The sequence below is a fragment of the Ambystoma mexicanum genome, chromosome 14, assembly GCF_040938575.1.
Source record: "Ambystoma mexicanum isolate Mex_15411 chromosome 14, UKY_AmexF1_1, whole genome shotgun sequence".
Lineage (NCBI taxonomy): Eukaryota > Metazoa > Chordata > Amphibia > Caudata > Ambystomatidae > Ambystoma > Ambystoma mexicanum.
In genome coordinates, this window is record NC_090940.1 from 545,666,625 (window position 1) to 545,681,740 (window position 15,116).

Below are 15,116 nucleotides of genomic sequence, written 5' to 3' on the forward strand. Positions count from 1 at the left end.
AGACCAAGAGAGAGAGAGAGAGAGAGAGAGAGAGAGAGAGAGAGAGAGAGAGAGAGAGAGAGAGAGAGAGAGAGAGAGAGAGAGAGAGAGAGAGAGAGAGAGAGAGAGAGAGAGAGAGAGAGAGAGAGAGAGAGAGAGAGAGAGAGAGCGCTAGATCTGTGTATTGTACACCAGCTCCAGTTAGTCGAGATGGAACTGGGCAAGAGAGTTGTTGGAAATTTGTAATGTATCCTTTTGATTGGTCAAGAAGAAAAAGACACCCATGTTTACTGGTTGCTCTGATCATTTCCCCATTTCTAATTTAATATTTCTTAGTGAAGAATCCATCAGGACAGTTTACGATTACTTATATTTAATTAAAAGTTTAACAAGGCTTATTCTGTAGATGTTAACTACAATACAAAAGATGGCAGCCATCCTGGGCTTTATATACTAATTTTGCAGCTACACTGGAATGCTCTACCTGTACAGATTACCATTCACCAGGTAGAGTACTATATTTCTGTTATGATCATAGGTAATGCATTTTATTTCAAGTTTTACCAGGTTGAAAAAACACCAAATTCCACAATGCCTTATTGAGGGGTCTACAAGAAGTACTACTACAAGAATTATTTAGGTGGCCTTATGCCAAAAACAGGAGTGCTTAGCATGTGAAAGATTTTCTGGAAAAGCCCAGGGATCTCCAATGAGTCGGGTGGTCAGTAATGTTGGGGTAAGCCTAAGGTTCATTAGATCCAGTTAAAAATCATGCTGTGCATTACACCAGGCACCGAATACCTTTAGGGCAAGGAACTCAGGCTCGCCTACTGTGGCAGAATGCTTTCAATTAGCAAAGCACGTATCACATGCACTACTCAATGAAATGCCTTTCTGGTCATGTGATCATCTTATGCAGGGGTCTGCAACCTCGGCCTCTAGAATTTGGACTGCAACTCTCATCAGCCCTATCCAGATTAGTCAATGGTGAGGACTCATGGGCACTGTAGTCCATAACATCTGGAGAACAAACATTTACAGACCCCTGATCCAAAGAGTAAAGTCCCACTTTGGGTCTACATGTCCTTTTGACAAGATTGTACTCTGCAAAGAAAAGTGCATTTCTTGGCAAACACATCAATATGAATGTTATATGGAAGACTCCATACCAGCCAACGCTTGCTGTAATTTAAGCACCTCGTCCCCTGTGGATGACGCAGGCAGAGACTCTTCTTGCCCCTTTACTAAAGCTTCCCACTCCATAGCAGATCTTTGGAGATCATTGAATTCTGATGTAAGACTTGTGTGCTCGTGTGCTAACTGGCTTAGTTCCAGCAATGAGGATTCCTTTTCTTTGAGCAGCCGGTCCTTCTCACTTTCTGCAGCCAACAGACTCAGATTTATCTCCTTTACTTTATCTTCCAGGTCCTCGATTTTCTCTGAATTAGCAGACTTTTCACTTTCCAGGATTTTAATGTTCTTTTGCAGCTCAAAAACCTTTAACTGTTCACTTGAGCCAGTGTGTGTGGTACCTAAAATTAAAAAAAGCATGCATTGATCAAGCAAAATATAATGTTGGAGTAAAACATTTAGGTGCCACTGGCAGACTGGAGACTACTACTAAATTGCCAGGAAACATATGCTAAACACTGTAATATAATACTGCCTGCTCCAATAGAGAAGCTTCAATGCAAAGTACACTAACAAAAATAAAAACCATGGGTATGCAGTCTTAATATCAAAATATTTTTTAAAGAATGATTATATATCGAATATTTTATAATGAAACATTTTAAAGTATGCCTTTAGGGGTGGGGTAAAGGGTTCAATATTTTTTGGGAAACGGTTGGGATGGATTTTTAGGGGTGGGAAACGGGGATTTGCAGAGGATCCCCCCCTCCCCAAAAGAACAAAAACAAAAAGTGTATTCTCTGTAAAAATGTTGGTTATAAAATATTCGATACATGTTCATTCTTTATAAAATATTTCGGTATAAAGACATGTAACCAAACCATGCCTTCTTTCCCAATTCCTGTATAATCATCACAGGCTACTGGACCCATAGATACTCAAAGATTGTGATCAGTAAAATAAGGAAGAAAACATAATAAAAAACTTAAAATAAATAATATCCAATGAGTAGATAAAAAGCAATTCCATCCTGAAAAATCAAAATAAGGACATTGGCTTCATCTTTGGCATGTTCACATGTGCCAGGTTCAGGCTTCTTACAGTTTCTCATTTTTTAATAGACACCAAGCGCTTACTTTGCTAAAGCAATCACGACTCAGACAGTTCTATTCAAAGTGTTCAAGGTATCACTCACTCATTGCAAGCTTTAGCTGCTGTGCCCTGCCTAAACTTGGGGACCGACAGTGGGCAGGTCAAAGTGGCAGGGGCCAGGTAGGGCTGGTGGATGCTGGACCCGGAGGTGGTATAGTTGGATCACCAAGCAACTCCAGCTGGGTACCTGCACTAAGGAAGGGAGACGTCATAAAAGCACTCACGCCCACAGATACCCAGGTCCAAAAAAGGGAAAAGAGGGGCCCGGGTGAGTCTCAAAATCCCTTCAAGCTAAACTCTCATAAGGCAGACTCTGCTAGAAGTCCTCTTACCTCACTAGTCAGACCAAAACACTATGTAGAAAGTAAAGCCTTCTCCTTTAACCCTTTAAGTGCCATGGGTATTTCTCCCCAGTGCCAGTGCCTTTCTTGGTGATTTCAGTATGTGGCCATTCAATGGCTTGTAACTTTTTTGTTACATAAGATATCTTGGCCGAATTTGGCTCCTTTTTTCCCCAAATGTAGGCGGTCGTAACGCCACCCAGGAATCCTAGGTTGCTGTAGGGGGGGTGAGACAAAATAAGCAAAAAGGGCGAACATTTTGGGTTTTTTAAAAAAATGCCAATAAAATGATGTACAAAGAAGCCTGTGTTTTTTTCCTTGTAAGAGCTAGGAACAAATGGTTTGCTGTGCTGAGTTCCCCAATTGCCTGGCTTTCAAGAACAGGTTGAGTGGAAACGAAAATAAAATATTTTGATGTGGTTATCAACCGTTTTGTGAGAGGTAGGCGATTTTGGCCATTTTTGCCAATTGGACATGCATGGACGGAATGGAAGAAAAGGGTAGGAAAGCCGAATTGGAGGACAGAAGGCATATATTTCTGAAAAGTAGACAAAATTCCAAGTTTAGGAAGGGGTGATTTGCATAGGTCAGGCAACAACTAGGTAGGGGAAACTGCCATAGATTGGGGGAAAAGCGGGAAAATGACGGAAAAAAAAGGTATGTGTTGGACATGGTTGGCTTGGTATGGCAATGGCTTCTATGAATTTTGAGAAAACCAATGCTCTGCTACAGTTCCCCGACTCTTGCAGTTAGGAGAGCACACATTTTTTGTAGAGTTTTACAAAACAAGCAATACCACAAGCCAAACACTGAGCCATGGTACACAGGAGTTTTTACGCTCACGGCCTGAACAGACGCACTTAGCATGTGTAAATCGGGAAAACCAATGTGGTGAGGAACGGCAAGCATACATTTTATGAAAGAGCACAAGCAGACCTTTTCAAGGGTAGGTGACTTGTGCACGTTACAAAAGTGTATAGTGGCTAAAGCAGCGAATAAATGTAGGTCACATTTGGGAAATGAAAGGGTTGTGTGACAAAGGGCACCAGCAAATGGGTCAAAACGTTATGAAAACCACACAAACACAACAAATGTTATACCTTCCCTCATTCCCACAGGTGTCCCGATGAAAACGGTACCTCACATGTGTGGGTGCACCTACCTGGGCGCCAAGGGGAAAGCCTAAAACAGAAGAGTAAAGAGAAGCATGCACGTCGTCACATGTCAAACTCAGAAAAGGCATTATTGTATGATCAACGAAAACAGAGTCTGTTAGAAACATGGATAGGGCTTTTCAACTTGGTTTACAGAAAATATATCCGTCTAAAGATTTTCATGCCTCAGATGAGCTAATTGATAAACTTTTAAATGAACGTAGGCCTGGTGCCACTGCACCACCTCCTTATGTACCTATTCCTGCTATCGTTCCTCCTCCTGTAGCAATTCCTGTTCTTCCTGTTGCTCCTCCGCTCGCAGTTATTGCTCCGCTTCTGGCGTTGTTCCTCTGGCTATACCTCCACCTTTACAGACTATTACTGTTCCAGTAGATTCGTCTTTATTGCCAGCAGTAGTGTCTCCACTACCTGCTGTACAGGATTTGTCTACTCTCGCTTTTCCAAGCAGTTCTGCTACGCTCATAGCTCAATCAAAAGTTGTAACTTGGAACACAGTTTCCAAAGAGACGAGGAGAAATTTGAATGCATGGGCTAGACAATGTATAGAGAAAGTGGAACAATCTGCTGTCTTAGCTACACTCTCTAATCTAAAAAGTATTCGCGATCAGAATGTCTTTATTGAGGGGATGGGGATACATTTGGCTGTAATGTGGAACAGATTGACGGACACAGATGTCCCACAAGGGTTGAGGGATTTGAATGTTTTAGCTTATTCAGGGGATACTGCGGAGAAAGTACATGAGCATATCAAGAGGGTTTTTGAGTTTAGAAGGGAGTTAGAACGATTGCAGAATGATGAAATAGATGGTGATAGTTTGGACGCTTTTTACGTGCAGAAACAATTCCTTCCTCCTTGTAAATCAACGAGTGAAGAAACGCAAATTTGCACAAGGGATGCGCTTAGATGGATTTCAGATATGTCGATATCTCCCGTAGAGGTATGTGATACCTATAGTCAGTATACTCCAGAAATGCAGAGGAAAGTGTTACAGGTAATGGTAGAATACCCGCAGGATGAATGTATAAAGAAAAAGATTTGTTGTCCCGCAGAATTATTGAATATCTATAAGAGAGCTTTTGCGTCTGATACTACTTCCACCACTTTAGCACTCGATTTGGCTCTGTTGCTTAGTAAACATTCAGAGTTGCCTACTTCTCAGTTGCCTATGAGAGGGGTTCCTCCGACATTTGTTCCCAAAGTTCAGATTCCGGCTAATGTTGCACGGGTGCAGCAGCCTATGATATTGCAGCTCACTATGTATCACAGTTTGTTCACATCCCGTTCTCAAGACAAGAAGGGAATACTATTAGACAGTAGATTCCAGACATTAGGAAAAATCCAACAGGGTTTTACAAAGAAATAGAATCTGTCTTGCATTCGTCAGTTTTTACTCTGGGTGATATAGACTTGTTGTTTCCTGTGCTCCTACCTGCTGATTTATGGAAACAGATTAGGACTGTAGATGATCCAGCAGGGTTAGGTGACACATGGGTTAACTTGGTTAGGTTAGATGAGAAAGGACAGCTGGTGAAAGACCACCACAGGTGATACTGACTTTGCCAGATAGAAAAGTAACACAATTGAAGACTTTAATACCAGAGAGAAGGATTGTTTGGGACAAACTCACTGCTTGTACCCAAGGAAAACCTGAAGGTGCTACCAAATTCTTTAATCGGTTCGAACAAGTATTCTCGGACAGGATTTAAGCACTGAGTCAGGAAAAAGATTGTTTGTGGACAAGTTTGTGTGTGGATTGTTGCCCGATATCCGGTCACAAATTATGACTTCCGAGAGTGCTTGGCAAGCTAAATCACAGTCTGAAGTACTGCATATGGCTCAGTATTATGAGAATAGAGTCAACAATGAGAAGAACAAGTTACTTCTTACCTTGTAACGTCCTTTCGATGGGATGTTCCTCCGACGTATTCCTTATCTTAGATATCTCTTTCCAGCTTTGCTGGCCTCGGAAATTTTTTCTCTAGAGGGCGCTGCGCGTCGGCGTCCGCCGAGTCGATGTCCCTCGACAGCCGCTGTATCGACGTCATCCTGCCTATAAAGGCCGCGCGCAGCATCCGTTGCTCAGTTCCGTTTTGTAGCCCACAATAATTCTTTCTGGACTAGACTAATCACCCTGAAGGAGCGTAAGCTGCAACAAGAAGGGAAGTAGTACTGCGGGGATGGATGGGATGGTCGATAAGGAATACGTCGGAGGAACATCCCATCGAAAGAATGTTACAAGGTAAGAAGTAACTTGTTCTTCGAAGGGATTGTGTCCTCCGACGTATTCCTTAATTTAGATAGGCTCCCATAGCAGTATTCTGTTATTGGAGGTGGGAGTACTGACTTCATGCTTCCTCTTATTGATGAATAGAGTGCAATACTGTCCTTTCAAAGCTAGTTTCTTGACTGGAGGAGGAATCCAAGTTGTAAAACCGTGTAAAGGTATGGACGGACGACCATGTGGCAGCCGCACATATGTCTCTAACCGGCACTCCTCTTTTGAGGGCCGATGAAGCTGCAATACCTCTGGTCGAATGAGCCCTAAGATTTTGAGGGGGCTCTTTTCCTGCCAGTTTATAACATTCCAAAATGGCTAAAATGATCCATCTGGAAATGGTCTGCTTAGTTATCGGTAACCCCAGCTTGTGACCTGCGTAGCCTACAAACAGCTGGTCTGCTTGTCTTATCCTAGCCAGTCTACTAATGTAAAAACTTAAAGCCCTTCTTGGGCCCAGCTTGTGTAACCTCTCTTCTTCTTTCCCCGGATGAGGAGGAGGATAGAAAGATGGAAGGGTAATCTTCTGAGTGATATGAAATTCATAAACCACCTTTGGGAGGAAATTAGGCTTCACTTGCAGAACAACTTTGTCTTTATGAAAGATTGTATGAGGGGGTTTACAAGAAAGAGCTTGTAGCTCGCTCACCCTTCTAGCAGATGTAAGTGCTATTAATAAAACAGTCTTAAGGGTAAGAAATCTTAAACAAGGGTGGAGTGGTTCGAAAGGTGTGCCCATCAGGAAAGTTAGGACCAAGTTTAAATCCCATAGGGGAACCTGGAATGGTCTTGGGGGATAAACATTAGTTAAACCCTTTAGAAACTGTATTACCAAGGGTAACTTGAAATAGGATGGTTCTTCCGCAGTGTGCTTAAAGATGGATAGCGCTGCGAGATAGCCCTTGATGGTGCCAACTTGAAGGCCTGAATTCGCTAAATAAAGTAGGAAGGACAAAACCATTGGTGTACCACATGAAAAGGGATCGATATTCTTTCCTCTACACCATCTGCAAAAGCTGTTCCAACGGCAACGGTATAAAGATTTTGTTGCTGGCCTTCTTGCCGAAAGCAACACCTCCATAACATCATCAGGGAGGTCCCAATCCTTGTACCTCAGCCTTTCAGAAGGCAAGCGTGAAGGTTGAGGGTTTTGATGTCTGGATGGAGAACCTGACCTCCCTTCTGTGAGAGCAGATTATCTCTGAGTGGAAGTCGAATTGGAGGGCAGATGGACAAGTCTAGAAGGTCCGGGTACCACATTCTCCTGGCCCAATCCGGGGCAATTAGGATCATAGTTTTCCAGAATCTTCTCAACCTCCTGATCATTTGAGGAATGACAGGGACCGGTGGAAACGCGTACAGAAGCGGAAACTCCCAGTCCACTATGAACGCGTCTCCCAGAGCTCCTCTCGGGGGAAATTCCCTTGAACAGATCGCACTTCCTGTTGACACTGGTGGCGAACAGATCCACCTGAGGGGTTCCCCAAAGGGCGAAGATCTCTTGAAGGACTTCCTGAGCTAGTTCCCACTCGTGGGAGACTGTGCTCTGCCTGCTCAGAGCGTCCGCTGTCAAGTTCTTCTCTCCGGCTAGGTGAACTGCCGATAGAGAGATTCCTTCTTGGATTGCCCAAAACCAGAGCTGCATCGCGCTTCTGCACAGAGGTAGTGATCCTACGCCTCCTCTTTTGTTGAGGTAATGCATGGCCACTGTGTTGTCCGTCATTATCAGGACATCCTTTCCTTGTACAGATGGCAGAAAAGCCTTCAGCGCAAGTCTGATGGCCCTCAGCTCTAACAGGTTGATATGTAGTCTGGACTCCGATGGAGACCAACGACCGCTGATGGTCAAGTCGTTGGCGTGGGCTCCCCACCCCGTGAGTGAGGCATCCGTGACTACTATTATCTCCGGCCAGGGTTGCCAAAACTGCTCTCCTTTCAGAATGTTCTCATGACAGGCCCACCACTGAAGGTCTCGAGCCACCCTGTCGGGAACCTGAAGAACATCGGTCATTCTTCCTGAGAATTGTGACCACTGAGTTCTCAGTGCCCACTGGAGGGATCTCATTCTCAGGCGAGCCTCTGGCACTAGGAAAATGCAGGATGCCATGAGGCCTAGCAACCTCAAAAAGTCGAAGGCTGGGAGACGTTGGGCATTTTGAAACTTGGCAACCATCTGTAGAATATCTTGAGCCCTCACCTCTGGTGGCAAGGCTTTTCCCAGGGAAGTGTCCAGGATCGCTCCGATGAACTGGAGTCTCTGCAATGGTATCATTTGTGACTTCTTTAAATTGAGGGAGAAGCCCAGTCTGTGAAGGGAGTGGCAAACATGATCTAGCTGGATCTGAGCTTGTTCCGAAGATACAGCTCTGATCAACCAATCGTCCAAGTAGGGGTAGACGTGAATCCCTCCCCTCCTTAGACTTGCAGCCACTACCGACATTAACTTGGTGAAGACCCTCGGGGAGGAGGTCAGCCCAAATGGCAGCACTCGAAATTGATAATGAGAGTTGCCAATTGCGAACCTCAGGTATTTCCTGTGTTTGAGATGGATTGACACATGGAAATAAGCGTCCTGAAGGTCCAGCAATACCAACCAGTCCTGGAACTGAAGGGCCTGAAGGATCTGAGAAAGAGTTACCATCTTGAATTTGTCTTTCCTGAGGAATTTGTTCAATTCTCGCAAATCCAAGATGGGTCTCAGTCCTCCGTCTTTCTTTGGAATGAGAAAGTAAGGGGAGTACCAGCCCCCCGTTCCTCTCTGCTACAGGTGCCGGTTCTATGGCACCTTTCTCTAGCAGGTCTAAAATTTCCTGCAAGAGGAGCGGATCTGGAGCTTTTTGAGAGCTGATCCCCGGTGGATGACTCTGAGGTATGCGTAGGAGAGGCAGGCAGTAACCTTGTGCAACTGTCTCCAATGCCCAAGCATCTGACGTGATAGTCTGCCATTCCGCCAGATGTTGAGTTAACCTGCCTCCTACAGGTCTTGTGAGGGAAGTCCTCAGAGTGGTTTTGGGGCGGCTGATGCAGATGCCGATGGTAAAGAGGCACCTGCTGTTGCTGCGGCTTTTGATATCTACCCCGTCCACCTCGGGTAGTTCTTCTTTGTCCCCTTTGAGCCGGTCGTCCTCTACCTCTTCCGAATGCGTAGTAGAAGCGAAAGGACTTGCCTCTCGCAAAGGTTCCTGTGGGACGAAAAGGTGTCTGATGCCGATGGTAAAGAGGCACCTGCTGTTGCTGCGGCTTTTGATATCTACCCCGTCCACCTCGGGTAGTTCTTCTTTGTCCCCTTTGAGCCGGTCGTCCTCTACCTCTTCCGAATGCGTAGTAGAAGCGAAAGGACTTGCCTCTCGCAAAGGTTCCTGTGGGACGAAAAGGTGTCTGACGGATTGCAACGCCTAGGGATTTTGCTGCTGCCTTTGATGTTTGCAGTTTTTCTAAACTGTCATCCGCCATTTTCCCAAACAAAGAAGAGCCATCAAATGGCATGTTCAAGAGCCTGGCTTGCACATCTGGGGCAAAACCAGACTTTCTCAACCAAGCAAATCTCCTGGTTGTTGTACTTGCCGCCATTGCTCTGCTGATACTGTCAGCTGAATCAATGCCCGTCTGGAGGGATTCGCACATAGCGTCTTTACTGTCCTGTATGATATTTAGGAACGCCTCCCTTTCTTCTCCCTCCGGGATGCAGTCAGCCGCTGTAGAAGCACACTCCCAAAGTGTATGGCTAAATCTAGCAAGGGTGCAAGTAGCATTAATAGATTTTAACGCCATGCTACATGCCGAAAAGACTTTCTTAGCCATAGCATCATATTTTTTATCGTCCCTGTCCTGTGGGACGGTAGGGTAAGCAGTCTTGATGTCAGTAGAAGATGCTGCCTGTACCACCAGACTTTCTGGGGATGGGTGTTTGGACAAAAACTCTGGGTCTGCAGAAGATACCCTGTATTTAGTAGACAGTTTTTTATTTACTGCCGGGATGACATCTGGGGTTTCTCAGTTCGTCATGATTTTCCTTTGAAGAGCTTTATGAAAAGGTACTACAGGATCCTCCTGTGGACCTTTATCAAGAATATCCGTGAGGTCATCCTGTTGGAAAGCCTGTGAAGGTGCTGACCACCCCATAAATTCTGTGATCCTGGCCATTAAGGCTCTATAAGGGGTTTCAGCATGCTCCCCCGGGTCTGGCCTAGCGAACTCCACCTCAGGGGAAGTGTCTAAACCACTTGCCTCATGTAAGGAATCATGGAGTTCCTTTAATCTGCGTTCCTCTGAGGATAACTCCTCTTGAACTGGGGTTGCAGATCCCTGCAACTCAAATGTCTGTTCTTGGTCAGATAGTTCTCCCTCTTCCATAATTGAGGACATTGTTCTCAATTGGTCTGAACTCACAAAGGGTGTGAAACCCATCTCCAAGGCAGAGGGTGCCAAATTTGTTGTTATCGGCCTCGAAAACGTCGATGTCGTCGACGCCGAAGGCTTCGAACGTAGCGTCGAAAACAAAGGTGGAGGCCTCGAGGTCCTCGATAGAATTGGAATTCTGCTTGAGGATGTCGACAATCTCGACGACATCGTCATCGAAGACCTGGGAATAGCCACTGGGTGCACCGCAACCGTGACTTTCCTTGGCGTCAACGCCGGTGTTGAGGATGGCGTCGAGTCGACAGACCCGTGTGTCGAAGGTCCCTTCGACAACGGCATCGAAGACACCAACCTCTGCGTCGACGGAACCTTCGAAGAAGGATTCGAGGTCTTAGCTTTACTCGAGGGTTTGTGACGCGCTCGAGAAGCTTGCTTCGCCGGGTACTGCAACTCGCAGCGTTTTGGACCTTTGTGTCTTTCGACCAGAGCATCGCTCTCAGCAGTCTTCGAGGGGGTCGAGGCCGCTTTCTCGAAGACGCTCATCATATTTTTCCGGAATTCCTCCCATTCAGCCCGGGAACTATGTTTCGTGGGGAAAGGGATTCTCTTAGGTGAAACAGAGGAAGAGGAGGACGAAGAAGGGGATCTTCGACGTCTCCTCTTCAGGTGCTTCGATCTCGAGGAGTGATGGGACCCGCTTCGAGACCTGGAGTGCGAATGGTGACGAGGAGACGAATGTCTCGACTTCGTCGAGGAAGAAGAAGCTTTAGAAGTCTTACCTTTTTCCAGCTTCCCCCTACGCTCCTTCAGCGCCTTAGCTGTCATGGACATACAGTCCTCGCACTCCGAACAATGGTGTTCAGCTCCCAAACACCACAGACAACTGTGAGGGTCAGTCAGCGACATCTTTTTTCCACAGTCTCGGCATTTTTTAAAGCCGGACCGAGGGGTCGTCGGTTCCGACGAGGAAGCCATCGAGTATGGATCGAATATCTCGAGGAAATTGGATTAATTCTCTACGAAACTGAGCAACGATATTCCGAGGCACTGAGCAAGCGCGGAAAAACGGAACTGAGCAACGGACGCTGCGCGCGGCCTTTATAGGCAGGATGACGTCGATACGGCGGCTGTTGAGGGACATCGACTCTGCGGACGCCTACGCGCAGCGCCCTCTAGAGAAAAATGTTCTGAGGCCAGCAAAGGTGGAAAGAGATATCTAAGTTAAGGAATACGTCAGAGGACACAATCCCTTCGAAAGAAAGGATTGAAAAGAAAAGGGGAGATCTGAAAACTAAGATATTATTGCAACAGATGGTTAGAGGGCCTAGAGGTGGTAGTAGGCAGTTTCGAGGTCAGTTTTTTCCACAAAGTAATGCGCCGTTGGGTCCTGTACATTGATAGGAATGGCTTCTTAATGTGGACAGTGGATCCCTAATTTCTCACTAGTGATCAAATCAATGTTGGCATTGACTAAGAAGGGCATTTCTTCGCCATTAACGTGGAACACCAGAAAGCTTTTGATCTGCTCAAGACTGCACTGTGTTCAGCACCAGTTTTGCGCACACCAAATTATGATAATGCCTTCGAGTTGCATGAACGTGATGGATGTGCTTTGGCTGTGTTAATGAAGGAACATGGGGGGAAGAATAGACCCTGCGGTTATGCAGTTATTTTTCCTCCACACTTGATCCTGTTGAATGCGCTTTGCCGAGATGTTTGACAGCTGTCGCTGCTGCGTCTGTAAAGCAGAGCGAGGGTATGGTCCTAGTAAATACTTTAACCGTGTTGGTACCTCACTCTGTAGACGTTCTAGTAAATAGAACACAAACGCAACACCTTACTTCCGCACAATTAACAAGATATGAACTGATCTTATTTGCACCTCATATTCAAATTAAAAGGTGTTGCGTATTGAATCTGGCTGAATTGTTATCCCTTCCGCAAGATATTGCTTGCAGTGACGAAATGTCACACGACTGCCCTTATACCACAGAACAAGAAACTAAAGGCAGGATTGATTTGAAAGATACACGTCCGAGTGATCCACAAGGGGAGCTGTTTTGCAATGGCTCCTGCTTCAAACTTTCGGATGGTACAGCCACTGCTGCTTTTGCCATCCCTACACTAAGCATGATTGTGGAAACCAAAAGAACTTTGCATAACTCTGCGGAAGCCGCAGAGATTATTGCACTGACTGATTTGAGCTTGTGAACTTTCCAAAGGGCTTAGAGTGAATATATTTACTAATAGCCAGCATGCCTTTGGGGTGGTTCACAACTTCAGTAGACTATGGGCAGAACAGGGTTTCTTGACCTCAAATGGAACGAAAATCCAACATGGGACCTTGATAGTTCAGCTACTCTCAGCACTAGCGCTTCCTACTCAACTAGCAATTATGAAGTGCACGGCACATCAGAAAGTAGTAGATGATGTAGGTAAAGGGAACGCTTTTGCCGACAGGATAGCTAAAAAGAGTGCTATTGATTTATACTCCGAAATTTATGTGACAAAGGAAGCCACAAACACTTGTACTGTAGAAGAAAGGATTGACTCGATAAAGAATATTCAAGCTGATGCCACTCTAGAAGAACTTAAACACTGGGCTGAGGGTTTGGCGAAGTTGGATGAGGGAGGGTGTTGGGTAGATAATTCAAAAGGAAGATGGATGTTATCCGATGCATATGTCACCGCCATGATCACAATGGTCCACAGTCCCACTCATATATGTGCTAGGAAAATCTGCAAAATGTTAGAATCTGTCTGGGTGAATGTTAACATCTCAAAAACTGCTGAGTGTTTTGTCCAGCATTGTATGCATTGCTTACAGCATAATGCGGGGAAGGGTACCACAACACCAAGGGGTAGTTTTGGTCCCCCCTCTGTGCCTTTTGAAGTGATTCATTTCGACTTCATCGAGATGGTGCGCTGTAACAACTACAAATATGTCCTGGTAGTCATTTGTGCCTTTAGCAAGTGGGTTGAAGTCTTCCCTGTGAAAGATGCTACAGCAATGACAACGGCAAAAACCATGCTTAAGGAATATTTTCCTAGGTTTGGTTTGCAGAGGGTCATCTGGTCGGATAATGGTCCACATTTTATTGCTGCTGTTATTCTGCAAGCATGCACGGGATTACAGATTGATAAACGGTTCCATTCGGCAAGACAAGCTCAAAGTGCTGGACTTGTAGAATGCCATAATGGTATCTTGAAGAATAAAATTGCCAAGGTCTGTGCTAGCAGTAATTTGAAATGGCCAGAAGCTTTACCTATAGCACTAATGTCCATGTGGACAACCCCACAGACTAGAACTGGGCTCTCCCCATATGAAATTGTGATGGGGAGGCCAGCAAACATTTGGAGCCTGCCCAAGATAAAACAATTAAAGGATGTAGTGCATTTGCTTCTTTCTGAATACTGTGACCAGTTAACTCAAAACTTGTATTTGATTTATCAATAGGTGCGAGAAGCCCTCCCAGTTAAATATGAGGGGCCAGGTCACAGAATTCGATCCGGTGACTGGGTGCTCACAAAGTCATTTGAGAGAGCATTCAGCCTCGTACTGCGTTGGAAAGGACCATTCCAGGTCCTGTTGGCCACACAGACTGCTGTACGAGTAGCTGGAAAACGACACTGGATACACGCGACACACATCAAGAGGATACCTTTCCCTTTGCCACACGACGGAGAAGAAAATAAGAAAACTACTTGCTCTGTTTCTGATGATCAATCGGTCTTGATCACCACCAAGGGTATTTCGGAGACTCTTTCTGGGGCCTGGGGAGACTGATGCTTTGTCTCTGAATTCTTCTTCCAATCTTTCTGCACCTTTGAATGACTTTGCCTCTGTTTCACCTCTTCCATCAGGAAGCAACGACAAACTGTTCACAGATCACGCAGTACCTGGAGTCTTAAGGTACGATCTGCGCCCACGGCACTAGACTTTCTGCACAGCACAGCTGTGCCCACAGGAAACAACTGTTGAGCTCGTCCTCTGCCGCTGTTGCGCTGAAACATAAGTAAGTGGCTGGGGACTGGGAAAAGCTAACTTCAATTAAGATCACGTAATCAGGAGATCACCAGCAAATGAACTACAGTGTTTTTCGCAAGAACTTTTCGGGAAAGAGCTTCGAGGAACAACACCTGTCGCTATCTCTACTCGTACGGAGCAACCAATCGATTGTGTGGCTAACAAAGGCATTGGACAGAAAAATACATGGTCCTTGAGGACGTATTGTTTCCGGCTAATTATGTTAACCGGTCTATCAGTAGTAATTACTCTTGGGTTTTGGTACATTGAAGGGGTGCGCCCACTTCAAACATTTTTACCTACTGAGCGTTCCCACTATTTCTAAACCTTTCGTGCATCTGCACACTATCTCCTAGGGATTCCCAACACAGACAGAGTTATCACAATAATACACTTCTGTTAATAATGAATGTGACTCATGCGATCTTCAATAGAACTAACTGCTGGATCTGTTCACATTTGCCACAACACGGGGAAAAAGGGTTGGGCTGGTATATTCATCCTTTGCCTCTAACTACTGCATGCTATACCTCTCTAAGGGCGTTATTTTTTGGTCGTTGGAATGATAGCATCTCAGGGAACTTTGACGGGACAAATTTAAATGAGTTCGAAAGGCGAGTTCTGACGCCTCTGGGATGCTCCCTTTTTGCAAATAGAAGCAAGCTTAACTTTGCTT

At 45.3% G+C, this 15,116-nt stretch overlaps 1 protein-coding gene across 1 annotated transcript in view; it reads right to left on the minus strand.

Moving 5' to 3' along the window:
- Positions 1 to 15,116, minus strand: part of TRIP11 (thyroid hormone receptor interactor 11) — a 1,018,241-nt gene that overhangs the window by 659,496 nt on the left and 343,629 nt on the right. Inside the window, exon 7 of the mRNA XM_069637842.1 lies at positions 1,149 to 1,511. Coding sequence (XP_069493943.1) covers positions 1,149 to 1,511 — 363 coding nt within the window. The remainder of the gene's footprint in view (positions 1 to 1,148; positions 1,512 to 15,116) is intronic.